The sequence below is a fragment of the Protopterus annectens genome, chromosome 2.part1 (genome assembly GCF_019279795.1).
Source record: "Protopterus annectens isolate FY-2018-M chromosome 2.part1, PAN1.0, whole genome shotgun sequence".
Lineage (NCBI taxonomy): Eukaryota > Metazoa > Chordata > Ceratodontiformes > Protopteridae > Protopterus > Protopterus annectens.
The window spans coordinates 767,511,963-767,533,835 of record NC_056729.1 but is presented as its reverse complement, the minus strand read 5'-3'; the positions used below and the strand labels follow the sequence as shown (position 1 = coordinate 767,533,835).

The 21,873-nt window shown below is 36.3% G+C and overlaps 1 protein-coding gene across 2 annotated transcripts in view; it reads left to right on the top strand.

Annotated features, from left to right (window-relative positions):
* The window catches only part of KDR (kinase insert domain receptor), a 166,381-nt gene that overhangs the window by 82,488 nt on the left and 62,020 nt on the right, over positions 1-21,873 (top strand). For both annotated transcript variants that reach the window (XM_044062474.1, XM_044062475.1), the window contains exons 20-22: positions 8,771-8,924; positions 13,544-13,641; positions 20,393-20,515. In XM_044062474.1, the coding sequence (XP_043918409.1) occupies positions 8,771-8,924; positions 13,544-13,641; positions 20,393-20,515 (375 nt within the window). The remainder of the gene's footprint in view (positions 1-8,770; positions 8,925-13,543; positions 13,642-20,392; positions 20,516-21,873) is intronic.

The following is a 21,873-nucleotide window of genomic DNA, read 5'->3' as shown; positions in this document are numbered from 1 at the left end:
TGCCCTCGTGTATATTGTAATGTAAGGGATGAAAAATTAAGTATATTTAAGGAAATATCTGGAAGGTTAAGATACTGTGCATACTAGGAGATAAGCAGGTATAAAGAGGACAGCTTTGTACAGGGAACCACTCTGTGCTGTTTGTAGTCATGGTGGTGTAAAGGGGATCAAAGACAATTCAGAAGATATCTGTTTAGTGAATATAACCTAGCCCTCTGGAAAACTGAAATAAAGTGAAAAACTCACCAGTGGAATCACAGGTACTTTAAAAATGTTGAGTGTTGTCATCTCTCATAAATATGTGCAGACATCAAAAGAGCAAGCTTAATCTATTTACGCAGGTACACAGGTACATATATTAGAATTCAATGGATCATGTGATTATAGCCACTAATAAACATCAAGACTCAAATACTGATAATGTCAGTTAAAATATAAGTAAAATAACAGGAAATAAAACAATAATGTCACCTAAAGTATAGTAAATACTTACAAACTGAGAACATTGAAGCCCACTAGGAGAAATCAATCAATCTGAGCACTGAAAAGGTCTTAAACTCAAGGAACTCTTAGCACATACTTTTATTATTTATTATGTAAGTTTGATGACTGGGCCAAGAAGAGCCTGTTTTCAGTGGAGGCCCAGGGAGAAAAGCTCCACAATAATTGCAAGTTACATTTCACATGTTACAAAAGGACATAGTTCATACAGCTAATTAAACATTTACAGATAAGCTCCATGATATTTGCAATTGGCTTGTCACAATGTTACAAAAGTGAAAAGACATAATTCAGCACAGAAATTTCAACATTTACATAAAGCGAATATTTTGTTATAAAGTTAATTGTAGGTTTAACATTTCAAAATATATAGCTACTATCCATTAGTAGGTTAGGAAAATATTAAGAATGGAGAGGGTAAGAGTATATTTGAGACTGGAGAGTATAGTACAGTATAGTACTTGTTTCTTTAACCAGGGGAATCGGTATCAGACTGTAGCTGAGACTTTAATTTTCCAAATTTAAAGATGCTGTTCATGTCCCCACTCCTGTTGTTTATACACAATTAATCACAAAGATCACAAATCTTATAAAAAAGTTGCAGGAGACAGTATACTTACATAAGACATCATTTGCATACTTACATGTGATTGCATATAAGTACTCATAAATATACTGTGGCATTTTTTGCATCAAGGCATTATTCACATAGATGTTGTCAGTGCTGTTGCACCTGCCATTGTAAACCAAATTGAATATATTGCACTCAAAATTGTCCTTAACCTTAAATGTATTTAAAATGGGATAAACTTAAAAATCTGCCCAATGTCCATAAACTTGTAAACATTAGATGCCCTAAATGTACATGTCCCTTTATTCCCACAGAAGTCTTATGCATCAGAACACCTACCCTTCTTCAGAATGCTGTTGAAGTTAGAAGAAGTCATTGATGAATCTTGGCTAAAAACCTGGAAGATAGACAATAAACTTTCTAGTTTCAGAAGAATACATTATATGTTCCAAACAAAATGCATTACTGTAATATCATTATTCCCAGAAGAGTTTCACAGAAGTACTGGATGGTAATTGATACTCCTGTGATTATGGTCCCAACCAGTTCCCTTTCTATGAAGATATTTCAGAACATTCCACCTGTATCAATTAATAAATACATTTAAAAAATGCTGCTTCTGAGGTTAATCTAGATAATTTAATAAATTAGTTTTACCCACATTCTTTTTTTAACTTCCCATGTATGATGACTGGTGTTGTATAACTGTGAGCTGACAAATGTGGGTTTCTTAGCAATCTTAATGAACATTATTTTGTCACAATTAAATCTGATTTCAATGTTTAAAAATTGAATGGTGCTGACAGAAGAAGTATCGTTAAAATCAAAAGAACTTTTATATTAATAGTGCACATAAATTAATCTAACAGTGGCTGCATACCCTCCAAATTATTAACATGTTGTTAATAAAATAATGCTTATAGAAATTTTTACATAAACCACATTTATGTAAAAAGTTGACTTTTCTAATTTGCTAAAATCAAACTGGTGAAGGGAGGGGCAGTTTTGGCCCATATCATTGTCCTTTAGTTGTTTATAGTATATGTTCTGGAGGTCGGGATTAGTTCTAACAAACTGCAGACTATAAAATCTGTTCAGAACTATCTGAGAATCAAATAAATTTGTGATTCCTTATATTTAACTTCCAAGGTTACAGGATGACATCAGATGTGATGTATCAGTTTGCCTAAGTCACTTTATAAGGCTCCTTTTTTCTTCTGTGGCAACTTAAATCATAAGGATATGTCACTTCTTAGATCATAACTTCTGACAAAGTGAAAATAATGCTGAGACAAAGGCTCAAAATCAGGGACAAATTTTAAGTATTGAATCTCTTATCAACTTATTAAGTTGGTATAATAACAGGTTTTGCATTACCATGCATTTTCTAAAAGATATGACGTAAAATTCAAATGTCTGTCATTATTTAATGACTCAAATTCGCAAAGATTTCCCAGAATATGGTCGCTTATTGAAATGTCGGTTCTCAAAATGCTGAGTACTAACACACACACACACACACACACACACACACACACACACACACACACACACACACACTCACACAAAGACCAAAACTGCAGAAGAAGAAGAGTGACACAATCATCTCTCTTCTCCTTGAAATTTATTTTTTGTTGCAGGTGGAGGGGCAAGACCCTCTGCACCCTCACAAAGCCCATTCATTCATATACATTCATAAATTACATCCAAGCTCTAAAAAATAAATAACAAAACACCTTACTGTGCTTTAAATTCAATATATCAGAAACAGATATGCTGTAATGTTAAATTCTACAGAAACTAATAAACATATCAAATGTAGTAAAATAGGAATCAACATTAAATAGAAAAACATTAAATATAAAATTGTAAAACCTATATATAATCAAATAAATATTGTTAATGTGTGTGTGTGTCTATTTTATATATATATATATATATATATATATATATATATATATATATATACATATATGTATATATATATATAATATATATATATATATATATATATATATATATATATATATATATATATATATATATATATATATATATGGATATATATATATATATATATGTATATAACATTACTAAATACTAAATTAGGTGAAAATATGGGATTGAATTGTAAGTTGACTTTAAATGTTTTAAAATATATCTAAGTAAGGTGTTTTTCTGTTAATTTATTGATTAGATTGGTTAAGGAATTGTGATGTGTGTATATATATATATATATATATATATATATATATATATATATATATATATATATATATATATATATATATATATGTATATATATATATATAGTCATATATATATATATATATATATATATATATATATATATATATATATATATATATATATATATATATATCGTTTTTTTATTTGTAGTTGAAACTGCGTGTATGGACTTTATCTTTGATGAAGTTCTGTTATAAGGAGGATGAAAGTGGTAACCTAAAGTAATAAAATAAATATGGCCAAAACAAGTGTATTGTGTGCTCCTGGCTGGTGTTTTCACTTTGCTTTTGGGTTTGGTTTTGAAACAGGTTTAGCAGAGATCATTTTTCATAATCAAGTTTACCTTCTTCTTTCAGCATTTCCTGGTTAGGGGTCGCCACAGCGGATCACCTGTCCGCTCATGATTTGCAGTGGAGTTTTATGGTGTTGAGTTGCCAGCCCGGCGCCCAACCTTCCACAGAAGGCACACACATATGCCTAGGGCCAATTTAGAGTGTCCAGTCCACCTACAGCATGTCTTTGGGATGTGGGAGGAAACCAGAGCACCCGGAGGAAACCCATGCGACCACAGGGAGGACATGTAGACTCCGCACAGAAGGCACCCCAGCTGAGAATCGAACTGGAGAACCTCTTGCTGTGAGGCAGCAACGCTAACCACTGCACCACCAATTTCCTAATCAAGTTTACCACTGTTCATTAATTGAACTAATCAATGACCCTTCAGTATGTGCCACCTTTATTTATACATAGTCAAATTCTATAGAATGCTCTTTTTAGAAAAATCTAAAACAGTAATACATTTCAGCCGTATTGTAACAGCAAAAATATTTGAAGTTTTTTAGACAATACAAAATAAACATTAAGTGGCTGGGTACTCAAAGAAAGTTTGATTGTAGTCTATGAAAAAATGTAGAGAGTAGTTCATACCCTGCCTCTAGATGTAGGTTGAGCAGGTCTTCATAGGTCACTGTAGAAGTATGACTCCTTAGCCACTAGAAAATAGCAGAGAGCAGATATCTGCCCACCTGAGCTGACTTCTAGAACTTTTATGTATGTTCTGCATGATCCAGTTATCTGTGGTCTACATCCATTCCAGATGACTCTGAGGTACAGATTATAAAGAAGTGCCTTGTGCACCATTTTAATTTTTTTTTCTCACACAAAAATTGATCAGTCCTAAGTCAACTGTGTCCATCTGCTCCATCAAAGTGAAATCAAAAAAGGAATAAGTCCTCAGTTTATTTATTCTTGTTTGGTTCTTGATGTTAGATTTTTGATTGTCAGTTGTTATTCATTGTTTTGATGGTTTAAAGGTAAACCGTCATAGACATGAGAATTCTAAATTCTCCTGAGGTCCTTACTCAACTGTCCATAATTAAATAGAATGCCCTTATATTTGTTATCTGTTCTTCATAAAATGTGTGGTTTTTCTGGTAAATAATTGAAGACTGATGTCACTAAATATAGATATACATTTAAGATTCAGACATCAGATCATTCACAAATTTATGTTATTGTAAAAGCTGTTATTCTTTCAATTGTCTTAGTTTATAACAGCATTTTTTTAAATCTTGGCCTGATTTGGGGACTTTGTCAGTACATTTTTGGCTTTGTCTAGAATTCTTGTGCAAAGAGGTTGGGCTTTATGATCCCTAGCATCACCAGAAAAGCATTCTGTTAATAAATATATGTGTGTGTGTGTGTGTGTGTGTGTGTGTGTGTGTGTGTGTGTGTGTGTGTGTGTGTGTGTGTGTGTGTGTGTGTGTGTGTGTGTTGAAAGCAAATATGGGCAAAGGACTATCATTCACAGGGCCTGGTTTGTCATGGAGAAGACTATAAGCTGTATTTCTCTAAGCCTTGTGCTTCTTTTAGAACGAATGTCTGAGAAAGTAGGGCCATCAACTTTAGGATCTATGTGGGCCACATAAATTTAGAGGTCTTGTCCCAGGCTAACCAGCTGCATACATAATCTTCTACCAATGGCATTCAGCCTAGAAAGGGTAGGAAAATGGAGTGAACAAAAAAAGGTTACCATGAATTACATAGCAGTCTGGGAGTGTGAGGCTTTAGAGGTCTTTAATTACTTTCAGAATCAGTCTGTGCAGTGAATAGTCATTGTTTACCTCAGTCTCTCTAACTGCTTTTGCCTGGTTAATAAAACAAAACGAAGAAAGAAAAGAAAAAACATTATTTTAGATTGCCAACCTAACAAACTGCTCAATAGAAAAAAGAGAATATAAAACTAAGTATAAAGCACAAAATAAAACATAGCAATTGCAGAACACAGGATAGCCTTAAGTAGAGATAAGGAGGAGGGTATTGATCTTAGACCAAATTTTTGAATAAAGAGCACTCTTCTTTGGACTCCTACTAATGAATTTCTGCGCAGCCATATACGTAAGAACCATTGATTTAAAGTTGTTCCAACAAAGCTTAGTGTGGTCCAACCAATTTTTTGAGATGTATAATTTCATGAGTGAACATAGAAAAACCATCACATGCATGTCAAGTTTAGAAAGGGTACACATAGGAATATGGAGAATGGCTAGTTCCCAAGAAAGGGTAGATTTATGATAACCCATTTTTAGGAGTCGGACCTTTAAAGATGTCCAAAGTTTATGAGTGTAATTACAGGACCATAAAACATGCATTAAATCAGCATAGGGCACTGAGCAGCAGGGACAAGAGGGAGATTTATTAGAGTCAAACTTAGCTAATTTAGTAAGCATTATTGTTGATCATTAGCTGTGTATAGAAAAGGTTCTTGAAAGGGGAAAAATTTATAGTATTTTTTATGGCCAAGAGTTTCTGGGATTGTGAAAGAAGAGGGTTATATTTATCCCAATAGTTTGTGATCATGGATGATATGAGTTTGTACGAATTATAGAGCATTTTTTTGGATAGAGTTAGATTCTGCAACACAGATTCTAGTATGGAAATATTTTGTCCGTTGTCTAAAAGGTGTATGAATTTATAAGTAATGACATCACGTATTTGCCTAATAATTATTAAGTATTTCTTATTAATTTTTAGAATTTTGCATAAATTAGACAATGATTCATTGTTATGTTTGAGTATGTCCCAAACCAAAAGATTCTTAATTAATGGGAAATTGGAGAGACTAATAGGAAGATGATTCATTTTTATATTGGGATTTAGGTGTAGGGGTTGAAGTAAAGGGAGGGTTTTGTCAAGATTGATGAGTTTTAACAAATTTTGAAAAGTATTAACCTTTTGTTTTAAATTATTTAAAAGTTTGAGGCTTCTTAAAGAGTCCTGTGAAAGATAGGGAAGAGCAGCTGGATTTAAGTTCACGGTAAGAATTTGTTGAAACCATAATTTAGCCCAGGTAGGATAAGAATTATAGTCTGCTAATTTAAGTTTGCAAATGTATAATAATCTACTTGCTGAAATTATTGAATAATATAGATGAAAGTTTGGAAGGCCCAAGCCCCCTTGACATTTAGGAATGGTTAATTTATTATATGCAATTCTCACAGATTTGGGATACCAAATGAATTTAGCTAGATCTTTACCAATCTTGGTCAAAAAGGACTTTGGTATTATCTGATCTACCGAGTTAAACTGAAAAAGGATTCTGGGGAGTATATTCATTTTAATTATAGCTGCTTTGGATAAGAGAGATAACTTCAACTTTTCCCACCTGAGAATGTCAAGAGATAGAAGGCATTAATGGAAAATTCAATGTGCCATTAGTTATTTGTATAGGTTTGGAAAGAGTCTTGTTTATCCATAGACAAGTAGAGGATTTACTGTATAAAACTTTAATCATATCTATAAAGGAGGAGGGAATGTTAAAATATGATAAGGAATGAAAAAGGAAATTCCAGTTAACCCTGTCAAAAGCTTTTGCTGCATCTAGCTATAAGGTGTAAATTGGATTTTTATCTTTTTTCAAAATCTTTATATCAATATTTATTAATTGTGTGGATCTGATTTGTCCTTTTGATTTTTTAGAATTAAGATTGTTTTATTCCAATGAATATCTGATATGCTTGTAGATTTAATGGAGCTGAGAGCATGTCACATTGAATTTTATTAATGGAAGGGAATTTAATGGAATTCAGGAAATCAATCATATTTTGATGTAGAATATGATCTGTATCTCCTTTGGAATAAATGTCAGAGAACAGGTTAGTTTTGCAAGAAGTTTAGATGAGTAAATCACAATCATCCTTTGTTCAAAAATGGTTAAGTTCTGATTATGTAATTGAAGTAAATGGATTTGTGTTTCATTTATTAAATTGTCTCTGATGGGGTCTGCATTAAGTTTTTGTTGTTTTTCTAATTCACAAAGCTTATTCGTAAGTTTAGTTTCTTTGCTTTTATACATTTTTTTAAGATAAGAGGCTTTATTAATTAGAGTACCTCTAATATAGGCTTTACATGCAGCCCATTGTATATCTATAGGTATATTAGAGAGTTCAAGGTTAAGGTTAAGATTAGTTAGCGTTTCAGTGATTTCTTGAATTATATCCTTATTCCGAAGTAAATTATTGTTAAGTGACCAGTTATTATAAGTACATGGGGAAGTTACTCTTTGAATCGGGTTAATATTTATGGATATCTTCCTTGTTCTTCTTTTTTTCATCCACCCCTTAGCTTTTTTGATCTCTTCCTGTATGTTCTTCCCAAATTACTTCACTATTACCTCATCATGGTTTCTTTTTCTTGTTTATTTTCCTTATTAGTGTGAGACATTATTATACGCTGCATGCATACTGCTGTGGGGAATCCCTAGCTGTCTCTCATCTGCTGTTTCTTCTTTCTTTCCAGGTTGAATTTTACTCTTCTAACATAATTAAGTCCATCCAAGTAGTCTTGAACATTTTGTTTCATCTCTTCTTACCTTAACCAGCATGCAAGACCTCACATAAACATGCTGTGTTTCGACCAGCAGCTCCCTGGCTTCAACTACCTCATGCAATATAAATATAATGTCATGGTAGGAGTCTTCAGATAGCAAGTTAAAAGGTTATTTGTGCAAAAAAGAAATCAGCAGAACCAGTTTATAGACAAAGCAGAACAGCAGCTTAACTTGCATAAAGTAGTTCTTCCATTGTTCATAAAGAGCAGGCATCATTAATAGTCTATGTGTTCTACAACAGGGAGGGGGTATACATATATCTTGCTACTCAAAAGAATTATACTTCATAAAGGGTAGTGTTCATGTTAGGAAGGATAGATTTAATTTGGGTCTGATGTAAAATATTATTTCAAATACCAGCAATAGCATTCCCTACTAAAAGAATGACAGAATTAAAGAATAAGAAAATATAAATAATGACCTTAACAATATTATCATTATTATTATTATTATTATTATTATTATTATTATTATTATTATATTTGCAAATAGCATGTAATGATGTCTAACAAGTAGCCACTTGTTTTAACTGTTGGCTGATTTCCCTTTTCTCCATGCAGACTAAACCTTTGAAGCCAAGACACATCAAAGACAAATACACAGATTATATACTGTGGCAAATGAAATGCCGTTTGGACAGTATTGCAAGCAGCCATAGTTCAGCAAGTTCAGGCTTCCTGGAAGAGCGGTCAATCAGTGAGGCAGACGAAGAAGGTACAAAAATCAACTAAACATGATGTATGACTCTCCTGTGTTTACAGTGGAATGCCTTTATAGTCTTTGTTGTAAACAAGGTTGCGATCATGCTTTTAAAAGTTTGTATGACAGAGCACATGTTTTATTTACAATTTATTGCACACAGAAATGTCAGTGCTTAGAAACACAACTGCTTTTAATTGTTTTTATATATTTTGCCTCCATGCCTCCTGACCATCAAGCCCCTACCATGAGGTGTGAAGCCAATCATTCCCATGCTTCTGTAAACCCCCCCCCATCATGAGGTTGAGGGTGAGGACTAACCTAAGAGGCTATCATTCAGATAACCATGGAGGCTGTTAGTGTCCTCAATGGTAGTTAGGACCTAACCTCTACCTTGGAGGCTGTTAGTGCCCTCACTAGCAATTAGGACCTAACCTCTACCGTGGAGGTTGTTAGTGCACTCATTGGCATTGAGGACCTAACCTCTACCCTGGAGGTTGTTAGTGTCCTCACTGGCATTGAGGACCTAACCTCTACCTTGGAGGTTGTTAGTGCCCTCACTGGCATTGAGGACCTAATCTCTACCTTGGAGGCTGTTAGTGCCCCCACTGGCAGTTAGGACCTAACCTGTAGCCTGGAGGTTATTAGTGCCCTCACTGGCATTGACCTAACCTCTACTCTGGAGGTTGTTAGTGCCCTCACTGGCATTGAGGACCTAAGCTCTCCCTTGGTGTCTGATATAACATAGTCAGTGTGCTTAACAATGCCACTGCTTGGCACTTAGAGCAGAGGACTAACACTTGGAGCAATTGATGAGCTGTTTCTTGTGCCCAGAGTACTGGGTTTGATTCCCTTCATTTGCTTCCTGTGTGACTCTGAGAAAGTCATTTGACCAGACAGTGCCCTTGGGTCAACTGTGAAAAGGGACCATTGAGGCCAGTGGGCATACTGGGGATGAAATCAGAAAAGTTTAATTGGATTCAACAAAACTAAGATTCTTCTATTCACTCCCTCAAAATCCACTCCTATTGATAAAAACTCACTTCAAATTACCGGCCTTAAAAATTCCATTATCAAAGTCATTCCCTCTGCCAAACTCCGGGGGGGGTCACCATCAATGAACACTTAAAATTCAATACTCACATCCAACTTAACATCAAGAAAACCCACATAAAACTCGGCCTACTCTACAGAAACAACCACTTCCTCACTCCCTCCACCAGACAAACGTTGGCCACTACCTATCTCCTCCCCTCTCTTTTGTATGGTGCTCCTCTGCTTACCAATCTATCTTCCACCCTCACCTCCAATCTGGAAGTATGCTACAACAAAATCTCCAGATTTGCTACCAAGGCAAAATCCTCCTCCCATCACTGCACCTCTCTACACTCTTTAAATTGGCTTGAACTCCCTAATCAACTTGATTTCCTCCAAATCGTCACAGCCCACAAATTATTATTCCAATCTACTTGCTGTCCTGCATTATCTAATATCCTCCAACCATATACCCCCCTTAGACCCCTCAGATCTACTCACCAAAACCTTATAATCGTCCAAAAACACAAGCGCCCAGCTGGTCAGCTTCTACTCTCCTTTTCCCTAGCCAAAAAATGGAATGCCCTGCCCACTGCTCTGAAGACCTGTGACAATACACACACCTTCAAAATACAACTTCATTCTTACCTGTTTCTTCACAGGAAATGTAACTGCACTCTTCAGCTCATACCTCCTAAGCTCTGCTCCTCCTCCTCCTCTCCTGGCTAACCTTCATACCTTCCTAATTTCTCTCATATACTTAAATTATAAATGTAACTAAACAGTAACATCCAGTCATTATGCTGTATGCCTGTCTTTCTCTTGTAACATTTTTAATAGTTTTGATGTTTTTACTGAATGATACCTGTTTTGACAGTAATACTACCTGTTGATTGTTATACTACCTGTTGATTGTTATACTACCTGTTGGTTGTTATATTACCTGTTGTTTGTTATACTACCTGTTGATTGTTATACTACCTGCTGGTTGTTATACTACCTGCTGATTGTTATATTACCTGTTGTTTGTTATACTACCTGTTGATTGTTATACTACCTGCTGGCTGTTATACTACCTGTTGTTTGTTATACTACCTGTTGATTGTTATACTACCTGCTGGCTGTTATACTACCTGCTGATTGTTATACTGCCTGCTGATTGTTATACTACCTGTTGTTTGTTATACTACCTGTTGATTGTTATACTACCTGTTGATTGTACTACTACCTGTTGGTTGTTATACTGCCTGCTGATTGTTATACAACCTGTTGATTGTTACACTACCTGTTGATTGTTGTACTACCTGTTGATTGTTATACTACCTGTTGATTGTTATACTACCTGCTGATTGTTATACTACCTGTTGATTGTTATACTACCTGATGATTGTTATACTACCTGCTGATTGTTATACTACCTGTTGTTTGTTATACTACCTGTTGATTGTTATACTACCTGTTGATTGTAATACTACCTGCTCATTGTAATACTACCTGTTGATTGTTATACTACCTGTTGTTTGTTATACTACCTGTTGATTGTTATACTACCTGTTGATTGTTATACTACCTGTTGATTGTTATACTACCTGTTGATTGTTATACTACCTGCTGTTATACTACCTGTTGTTTGTTATACTACCTGTTGATTGTAATACTACCTGTTGATTGTTATACTATCTGCTGATTGATTGTTATACTATCTGCTGATTGTTATACTACCTGCTGATTGTTATACTACCTGCTGATTGTTATACTACCTGTTGTTTGTTATACTACCTGTTGATTGTAATACTACCTGCTGATTGTTATACTACCTGCTGATTGTTATACTACCTGTTGGTTGTTATACTACCTCTTGATTGTTAAACTACCTGTTGGTTGTTATACTACCTGTTGTTTGTTATACTACCTGCTGATTGTTATATTACCTGCTGATTGTTATACGACCTGCTGATTGTTATACTACCTGTTGATTATTATACTACCGGTTTTGACTGTAATGCTACCTGTTGATTGTAATACTACCTGTTGATTGTTATACTACCTGCTGATTGTTATACTACCTGCTGATTGTTATACTACCTGTTGATTGCTATACTACCTGTTTTGACTGTAATACTACCTGTTGATTGTTATATTACCTGTTGATTGTTATACTACCTGCTGATTGTTATACTACCTGTTGATTGCAATGCAAATATTTTTCTTGTAATTCTCTATGTAATGTAACTTTGTATTATGGAGTTTTTCTCCCCAGTCACCAAATGGAAATAAATAAATAAATAAATAAATAAATTTAGAATACATAGTGATGGCTAAAGTGACAGGCATTTGGGCATGATTTGTTTCAGCATCTGTATTCCCACATTCCACAGCATGAGAGATTTTGAGAAAATGTCTTATACCAAATCAGTAGAATAAACATTCCCTGAAATTCTACTACCTCTTGGTTGTTATACTACCTTTTGATTGTTATACTACCTGTTGATTGTTATACTACCTGTTGATTGTAATACTACCTGTTGATTGTTATACTACCTGCTGGTTGTTATACTACCTGTTGATTGTTATACTACCTGCTGGTTGTTATACTACCTGCTGATTGTTATACTACCTGTTGATTGTTATACTACCTGTTGATTGTAATACTACCTGTTGATTGTTATACTACCTGCTGATTGTTATACTACCTGCTGATTGTTATACTGCCTGTTGATTGTTATACTACCTGCTGATTGTTTTACTACCTGTTGATTGTAATACTACCTGTTGATTGTTATACTACCTGCTGGTTGTTATACTACCTGCTGATTGTTATACTACCTGTTGGTTGTTATACTACCTGTTGATTGTTATACTACCTGCTGATTGTTATACTACCTGTTGTTTGTTATACTACCTGTTGATTGTTATACTACCTGCTGATTGCTATACTACCTGCTGATTGTTATACTACCTGTTGATTATTATACTACCTGTTGATTGTTATACTACCTGTTGATTGTTATACTACCTGCTGATTGTTATGCTACCTGTTGATTATTATAATACCTGTTTTGACTGTAATGCTACCTGTTGAATGTTATACTACCTGTTGATTGTTATACTACCTGCTGATTGTTATACTACCTTTTGATTGCAATGCAAATATTTTTCTTGTAATTCTCTATGTAATGTAACTTTGTATTGTGGAGTTTTTCTCCCCAGGCATCCACTGAAAATGGACTCTCGAGCCCAGTGGACCTCCCTAGTCACCAAACTGAAATAAATAAATAAATAAATAAATTCAGAATACATAGTGATGGCTAAAGTGACAGGCATTTGGGCATGATTTGTTTCAGTATCTGTATTCCCGCATTTCACAACATGAGAGATTTTGAGAAAATGTCTTATACCAAATCAGTAGAATAAACATTCCCTGAAATTCCATTTAAACTAACAGTAGCTGACATTCCTTAAGTTGCAAGAGTAAATACGCTGCTTGAATTTATGCTCTTTCTTTTAAATTATGCTTCAGTTCTTAGTGAAAATGAAGCAGTGTGCATGTTACTATGGTCTGCATCTAGTTAACATATTCATTCTTGTTATTCCAACAGCTGGGGAAGACCCTTGTAAGAATCTTTTAACAATGGAGGACCTGATAAGCTATAGCTTCCAGGTAGCCAGAGGCATGGACTTTTTGGCATCTCGAAAGGTAAGAAGTGACAGCATCAAATGTTGTTGCTTATTGAGTTTAAAAGCCTAGTAGAGCAAATGTTAGATGCAAAATTCAACAGGAATCTCTTGGGTGTTTTGAAATGTATTGAGAAACTTCCTGTTTCATGGGTGTGGAAGCTGAAAATGGAATGCTTTCAGAAAGGAACACACTAGCCTAATCTTCAGGAAAGGGGCCTTCAGCAAGTGAACATGTACATGTGTTCCTCAAAACAAAGAAACTCAGACAGAATGGGGGTATTAAGCCCTTATAAAAGTGAATATTAAAGAAAGCTTTCTTATTTCACTACATTGCAGTTTTATAAAAATGGAATAAGTTTGTGGACAATCATGCAGCACTGTAATAGCCACTTGTGTCCATATTCTTAGCTTTTAAGGTCATTTATTAAAAACATGATCATATTTTGCTGCTGATATTGACAAGGGCATATACATAGACTAGAGTTTCTGTTAGGCATTACAGTTTGTTACGTCAATATATTTAATTTGAATATTTAGGAAAAAAACAGATAAAACAGGGTGCTCTTAATGGTGTGGCTTTACACTTACTCTTATTTAGAATAGCTAAAATCAGCTCTTAAATACTCTTAGTGGTTAAGAATTTGAATCGAGGCCCTCACTGCTTAGTTGTTAGCAGCTCTGCTGAATGTGATATATAACATGACATTTATTGAAAACAACAGGGATGTTTCCTAAGTTTACTTGCTAAAGTTCACCTCTGCCTCTCCGTCTCCCTCTCTCCATATGCATAGATATGACACTTAGCCATATACTGATTGATATGAACAGATTAAGAAAAACTTTTTGACCAAAAAAAATAAATAAATATATATATATATATATATATATATATATATATATATATATATATATTTATATGGGTCTATATTATATTCTTGAAAGCCGACAATGTCAAATCTGACATTGTTGGCAGGAGAATATCAAACACTCAGAATCTCGAATGTGTAAACGAAAATCTCTGTAGGGGAATTTTCTGTTTACTGCAATGTAGTGCGCCTCTGAGTTGGTATATTTAAGTAGCGGGGGGTGTGGGGGGAGCAGGAGGGCTTGCTCCCCTGCTTAAACCCATTAGGGTACTTTTTCTTTTTTTATTTTGTCTTTTTATAAGGTCGACATTTGAAGACATCGATCATATGGTGTCGACCATATGTTGTTCGATGTTTTCAACTGTTGATCTTATAATATAGACCCATTTAAATATATATATTTATTTTAATATATATATATATATATATATATATATATATATATATAAAAACAGGTTGTTTATTTATAGCAATTGTATAATTTAATTTATATTCACTCAACTATGGTTAATTTGAATTTGCAGTCCCAGGGCAGTGCCTTTATTCTGTAGCAATCAGTATATATCTATATATATATATATATATATATATATATATATATATCTATATGTGTTCATCATAGGTTAGAACTAGGTTAATTGCCCCTTGTGGGCCATTTTAAGCATAGCCAAGTACCTCATGTGAGAATCAAACCCTGCACCTTGTGTTTGCCAGGTAAATACCTTAACCATTATGCCATCCTCCTATATATATATATATATATATATATATATATATATATATATATATGTATATATATTAGCTAACTAGCACAATAATACACACTCTATTCACCCCACTATCCATATTAACCCACCCATAGCTATTCTATTCTCTCTAATCTTTTATCCACCACATACACTCAGTACAGACCCTACCCTAGTAATTTACTATGACTACAGCTAAACACTAATGCTGCTACCCTTAGTACCCTTGCTACTCATTCCTTATCACCTAAGCTCCTATGAATATGTACAGCATCTTGAAATCCAATACCCAAACTCTCAAACAGACACCAACCCAGCATTTAATGTTTATCCACCACATAATCACCCCCTCTCCTAATTCCTCGCCCCCCATTTACCATCACCCGACTAAATACCGCTACATTAGTTTAAAAACCAAAAGCTACAAAAAAATCATAAACAATTTTTTAAGACTCATAAGCAACTTAAAAATTAATCTTATGAAGGATGGAGACATCCACCCCAACCCTGGCCCATACACAACAGTAGACCCAAGCATACCATCTAACAACCCAACGTGTACTACCCAGATTGATAGACTTCCATACTCATTTCTGGTTTGTCATCTCAACATCAGAAGCCTAAACAACAAGATCCATAGCCTACATGGACTCTTAGCTGTTTACTCCCCTGATATCCTCTGCCTCACAGAAACCTGGCTAAAACCAATAACCAAAGATAACAAAATAACCCCCCACAGTACAACATCCTTAGACTGGACAGGATCTCCAGGAAAGGTGGCAGGGTAGCTGTACTATAAAAGACTACCATAACAATAACAGTTGACACCCAACAGCAACCCAAGTTTGTCAATGCAGAAATTCTCATCACCAAACTAATTCTTCTGCTTTCGGATTTTCTCGGTTAGGGGTCGCCACAGCGGATCATCTGTCTGCTCATGATTGGCAGTGGAGTTTTACAGTGTTGCATTGCCAGCCAGGCGCCCAACCTTCCACAGAAGGCACACACACATGCACACACAAATCTAGGGCCAATTTAGAGTATAAACAAAAATAAATGCAGATACATTTTCTGAATTTATATTCCACCCGGAAAGAATGATAATACTCTAGAAAATATCTTACATTGGCTAGCTTCTAACTGTCTCCAGGAAACCATTGTCCTGGGGGACTTTAACATTGATTGGAACACCTGTTCCTCTGAAACTCTCTCCACCCATTTAAACCTCCACTGGTTTACTCGGATCATTGCAACTCCCACCAGTTTAGCACATATAGAATCAAAGATAGTATCCTTGATTGGATACTTATTAACAGCCACCCCCAAAAGTACAAGTCAGGTACATTACCCGATGATCTAAGTGATCACTGCCTTACCTATATTATTAGGCTCAAAGCTGACATTCTCAACTAGCCTACCTACAAAACTATAATAAATGTCAGGAACTTTAACCTTGACAACTTCCAAAATGAACTCAAAGCATGTAATTGGAATGTCCTGAAACGACTCCCATTACAAGATGCAGTTGAGTACTTCAGTACCAGATTTCTAGCTATCCTTAACCATCATGCTCCTACCAGTACCATCTGTGTAAAAGCCACAATTGCACCGTGGCTATATAAAGAAACAAAAAACAAAATTAAACTAAGAAACAACGCCTGGGCCAGGTGGCATGTTACCAAAGCCCCTATGGACCAAGTAAGATACCGGCAGCTAAGGAACCAGACCAAAAAATCTGTCATTCTAGACAAAAAAAAAAATCAGTACACCCTCCTATAACAAAAATATCAGCTAAAACCGCAAACGTTCTGGGCTGGTATTAACAATCTTCTCCACCCAGGCTGTTCCGCCACTCCTACCCCATCAGCTGCCCTTGATAAATCCCCTGTAGAAAGTGCAAACAGCTTAAACTCCTTCTTTACTGAAACTATCTAGTCTCTAGCTATCCATCTCACTCCATTGGACACAAACACCAGCTCTGGCACATCTAGCCCTTATCCACCCAGCACCCAGCTCACCTTTACCTTTCAAACTGTACCTACTAACCTGATCTGGACATTACTCAAAAAGCTAAAACCTACTACACTAGCTGCCGACCACCTCTCAGCTGAATATCTTCAAAAAGCAGCTGATGCCATAACACTTCCCATTTCTCTTCTGATCAACAGATCTATCTCAGAAGGATCCATCCTAGCAATATGGAAAATATCATATGTTATACCTCTCCATAAAGGAGGAAGTTCCACAGAATTATCTAACTTTAGACCTATAGCCATTATTTCCCCACTAGCTAAAATCATGGAAATATGCATACACAAACAAATCATGCACTTTCTTATTCAAAACGGAAAGCTCGCCAACTCTCAGCATGGCTTTAGGCCATTCCACAGTACCACCACAGCTCTTCTATCTTTCTCTAATGTCATCAATCTTCATCATAACAACAACAAACTATCTTCAGCACTCTTCCTAGATCTCTCAAAAGCTTTCAATATGGTCAACCATCAGCTACTGCTCAATACCCGACAAACCATCGATTTAGATCAACATGCAATACAATGGTTTCACTCCTACCTAAACGGTAGACAGCAGGCTGTCTTATGGCAGAGTAAGCTATCCTCCCAACTTCCTCTAACCCTAGGTGTCCCACAAGGGTCCATACTAGGTCTCCTTCTTTTCTCTTTCTTTATCAATGATCTGCACACTACCATCCCAGGAGCCACCTTCATCCAATATGCAAATGTCTCAACACTAATATGCTCCGCCTCCTCTCCTACACAACTTCTAATCCTCACCCAGACCACTTTCAGCACAATAGAAACATGGCTAGGTAATCGCTGCCTGCTTCTAAATCCTAACAAAACCAAGCTACTACTTTTCTCCCCTAACCGTAGAATTTCTCCTCCTTCCTTCAACATCAAATCTAGCAATGACACCATTATCTCCCCTGATGACTATACAAAGGTTATAGGCATAATAATAGACAACAACCTTAAATTTGATAAACATGTCAATCACACTATTAAGTCCGTCAACAAAAAACTTGGCTCCCTGTACAGAGCCAAACCTTTCCTCACCCCCCTAGCTAGGGTAGCTATTGCAAGATCACACCTCCTCTCTACCCTTATGTATGCCTCTACTGTACTCACCAACCTATCCAAAACTGATCTCAACAAATTATCAGGATGTTACAATCATATAGCCAGATTTGCTACTGGCATGGCTTTTAGGACCCACCATTGCCAGAACCTCAAAGCACTGGGATGGCTAGAGTATCCTACCCTTCTACAGTTCAACCAGCTTATAGTAGTACATAAAATACTCCAGCAACCTGATAACACTCCTGCCATCAAAAATATTCTAACCCCTCATAGTGCCCCCAGGCCGTTACGCTCAGCTGATAAACTAATGATACTGACCCAAAAATCCAACAACTCTGCAGGCGATGCTATATTTGCCAACAAAACTGGTGAAATCTGGAATCTACTCCCTACTACCGTTACCAAGGAAACCTCACTACCCCTATTTAAAATGGAACTCAAAAAATACCTCACATCTCATTGGCTGTGCTCTTGTTCTAAACCTGACTAACAACTTCACTAATACATGTCTTGCTACCCAACTTGCTGTTTAGCCAAGTATCTATGCCTCATAGCATTTGAATGTCTAAGCATTGTGAATTATGAGATCTGATTGTATTCTATGTTCACATTTTCTGATACGTCTTTGCCAGTCAGATGTAAGTCTGCACATTGTGTGTATACTGATATCTGCCTGTATTCTTTGTTTATATTTTTCTAAACATGTCTGCCTGAGTTTATCACTCAGTGATGTATGTACTGTTTCTTTTTTGGTATGTGGAGCTTTTCTTCCCAGGCCTCCGCTGAAAATGGACATATATCCAGTCAGACTTTCCCGGTCAACAAATGTAAAATAAATATTTATTTGCTACTATACATTTGGGCTGTGAGGGTCACCTTATGAAAAGTGCCCCATATTTAAAAAAAAACTCTAATTTTATATAAAACTATATATATATATATATATATATATATATATATATACACACACACACAAACACACACACACACATATATATATATATATATATATATATATATATATATATATATATATATAAAAACATGTGTGTACATAATGTAGCACACTGCATTCCAGAACAAATCCACTGCCATGTACTGTAAAGAGTGTACTTGGTCTGCTGGGAAAAATACAGATAATCCAAGAAGTAGGATGTTTTGCTGTGTATTTTTAATTCAGGCTTTTCTGTTGCTTCATTTGGATATCACTTTTGTGTACTGTTTTTCTGCCATTTACAAAAATAAAAAATTAGTCTACAAAAAATTTGCACTGTTCCATTTCACCATTATATTACAGAGTTAAAAACTAGGGTGGAAACTGTACATTTGCATGACTGCCACAGGCCTTGGTATGGCAGACTGCAGTGCACAAATTTTATGAGAAAGAGAGTAACTGATCTACTGTCTATACAGCAAATATGTCAGGTCAGGGCACCTGTTGCACAGCACCTTGATTCATTTTGGAGCAATATTTGCTCAGTTTGTGTTAGGTCCTCAATATTCGTCACATTCTTACTACGAAAACTCAGGCATAGTGGTACTTACAACACATGGAGCAGCTGCAAAAATGCATCTGGTTTGCACAGCATTTGAACAAAGCTATGTGATGTCTCGTGAAAGTGTATGCTTCCGTCATATAATGTTTTCATAAAATATATACTTCAGTATGACAAAAACAGTCTGTATCATTATTTTACTGTGCTGTCATATTGTAGAGAGCACACTGCATAAGAGTAGGTTATTTGGATATGTTAAAAGGCTGCTCAGTCCATAAACTATGATACTGTTTTAATCTGAGATGCAGCCCACTTGGAATGCTACATAAACATCTGCGTGGTTGGGTCACTTCTAACAGAAAAAGCTTAATTGTCAAAGTAAACAAAACTGCCTTCCTAGAAGTACCATTGTCAACATTTACACTGCCTATGCAGTTGTGGATTAGTGTAGATATACAGATGGCAAACAGATTCAATTTTACATTTTCTCTGGGCCAGTAAGGAATATCCTGATGAAGAAGTTATGACAATGTTATTTTTTTTTTTTTTTCTTGTTTGTAGTGCATCCACAGGGACCTAGCTGCACGTAACATACTCCTGTCAGAAAGCAACATTGTCAAGATTTGTGACTTTGGTCTGGCACGAGACATCTACAAAGACCCAGACTATGTCAGAAAAGGAGATGTAAGTCCCTCCTGAGTGCAAACAAAAATAACAATGTTAAACTTGGCTGTAAAATGGAAAGTGAAATAACTGTAAAATGTAAATTTTATCTTGTAAAGGAAAATGCTGTGTTATTCAAATGTAATTTTTAAAGTATTTGAGCAGGTAACACAAGTATATGTCTGAAGAAATTAACATACTTTAAATTTTGGCAATGTATGACATAGCACATATGAGTTAATGTCTTGCAGCAGAAATTATCTCAGCCTATTCTCAAACTTTAAATGGGTAAGAAGCCCAACTCGCTGGCTTGGAGCTGGGCATAGAATGCGAGCACCCAGTGGGCCACAGAACAGAACTGGCATGGCAGGGTGAACTAAATGCCAGGTTAAGGCACCCGATGCCAATGCTCATCAGACCCCAGAAAAAGTGTTGGTTGATGTAGACAACAGGATGGTGGCCATGAAGTCAGAATTCACTAAGCAGTGTGTAACAACTTATCTGTTAAAGCAACTAGCCCTGAAAATAGATGGTGCTGGTGCATTGGGCCCATACCCATCTGTCGCCAGCACTGGGAGCCAAGGGGGTTATGCCATGATGAATAAGAGGGCTACTGCAGTAGCACTGAAGCCCAGGGTGAGGGCCCAGGTGGAGCCGCCATGGGTGAAGATCTTGGTGGTATTAGCAAATATTCGAATGAGAGCTTTGAAGGCCGAAGTGGGGAAGGGTTCCATGTGAACAGCATTTGAACATAGGTCAGTCAGTCCTGAGAGGTAGGCAAGCACCATTCCAAAGGGATGGGTGATGGCCTCTGTCACCCTCAGCCAATCGAAAGGGAGTTAGTTTCAGTTCCCCAAATCTGGAGGGGTGTAGTTGGGTGCCTCACGGTGTCCAGTGTGGCAACGCAAAAATCCTGGAGAAGCCAGTGGAGGCCCTTGGGAGAGTTCTCTTTTCTTTGTAAAGGACAGGGTGCCCTGGAATGGGTTTGCCCCGACAGAGAGGCCCGCACCCTGGAAAGCGTTGTGGTTCTGGCATGTCAGATGAGCTCTCACTGGCTCTTGAAAATCTGGGGGAGAGGGTGTAAGTCTTTTGTTGGGCAGTACCCATATCCACAGCAAGTCTCCATGGTGGACATCCTCTGGCATGTTAGAACAATGTAAGTAAGGGAAGTCGGCAAGTCAGATCTGTAACATCAGGATAAGGATTGGCTCTACAGGCTGGGTTGATCAGGAGATGAAACAGGCCTGGGTGTGCACTGCTGTTGGATGAGGTGTTTACCCCTCACTGTGCCCCTCCCTCCCGAGAGGCCAGGGGGATGGCAGCAGTGAGTCTGGATGCATGCTGGGCCCTTCCTGTGGATCGCCCTGGCTGTGGCAGGT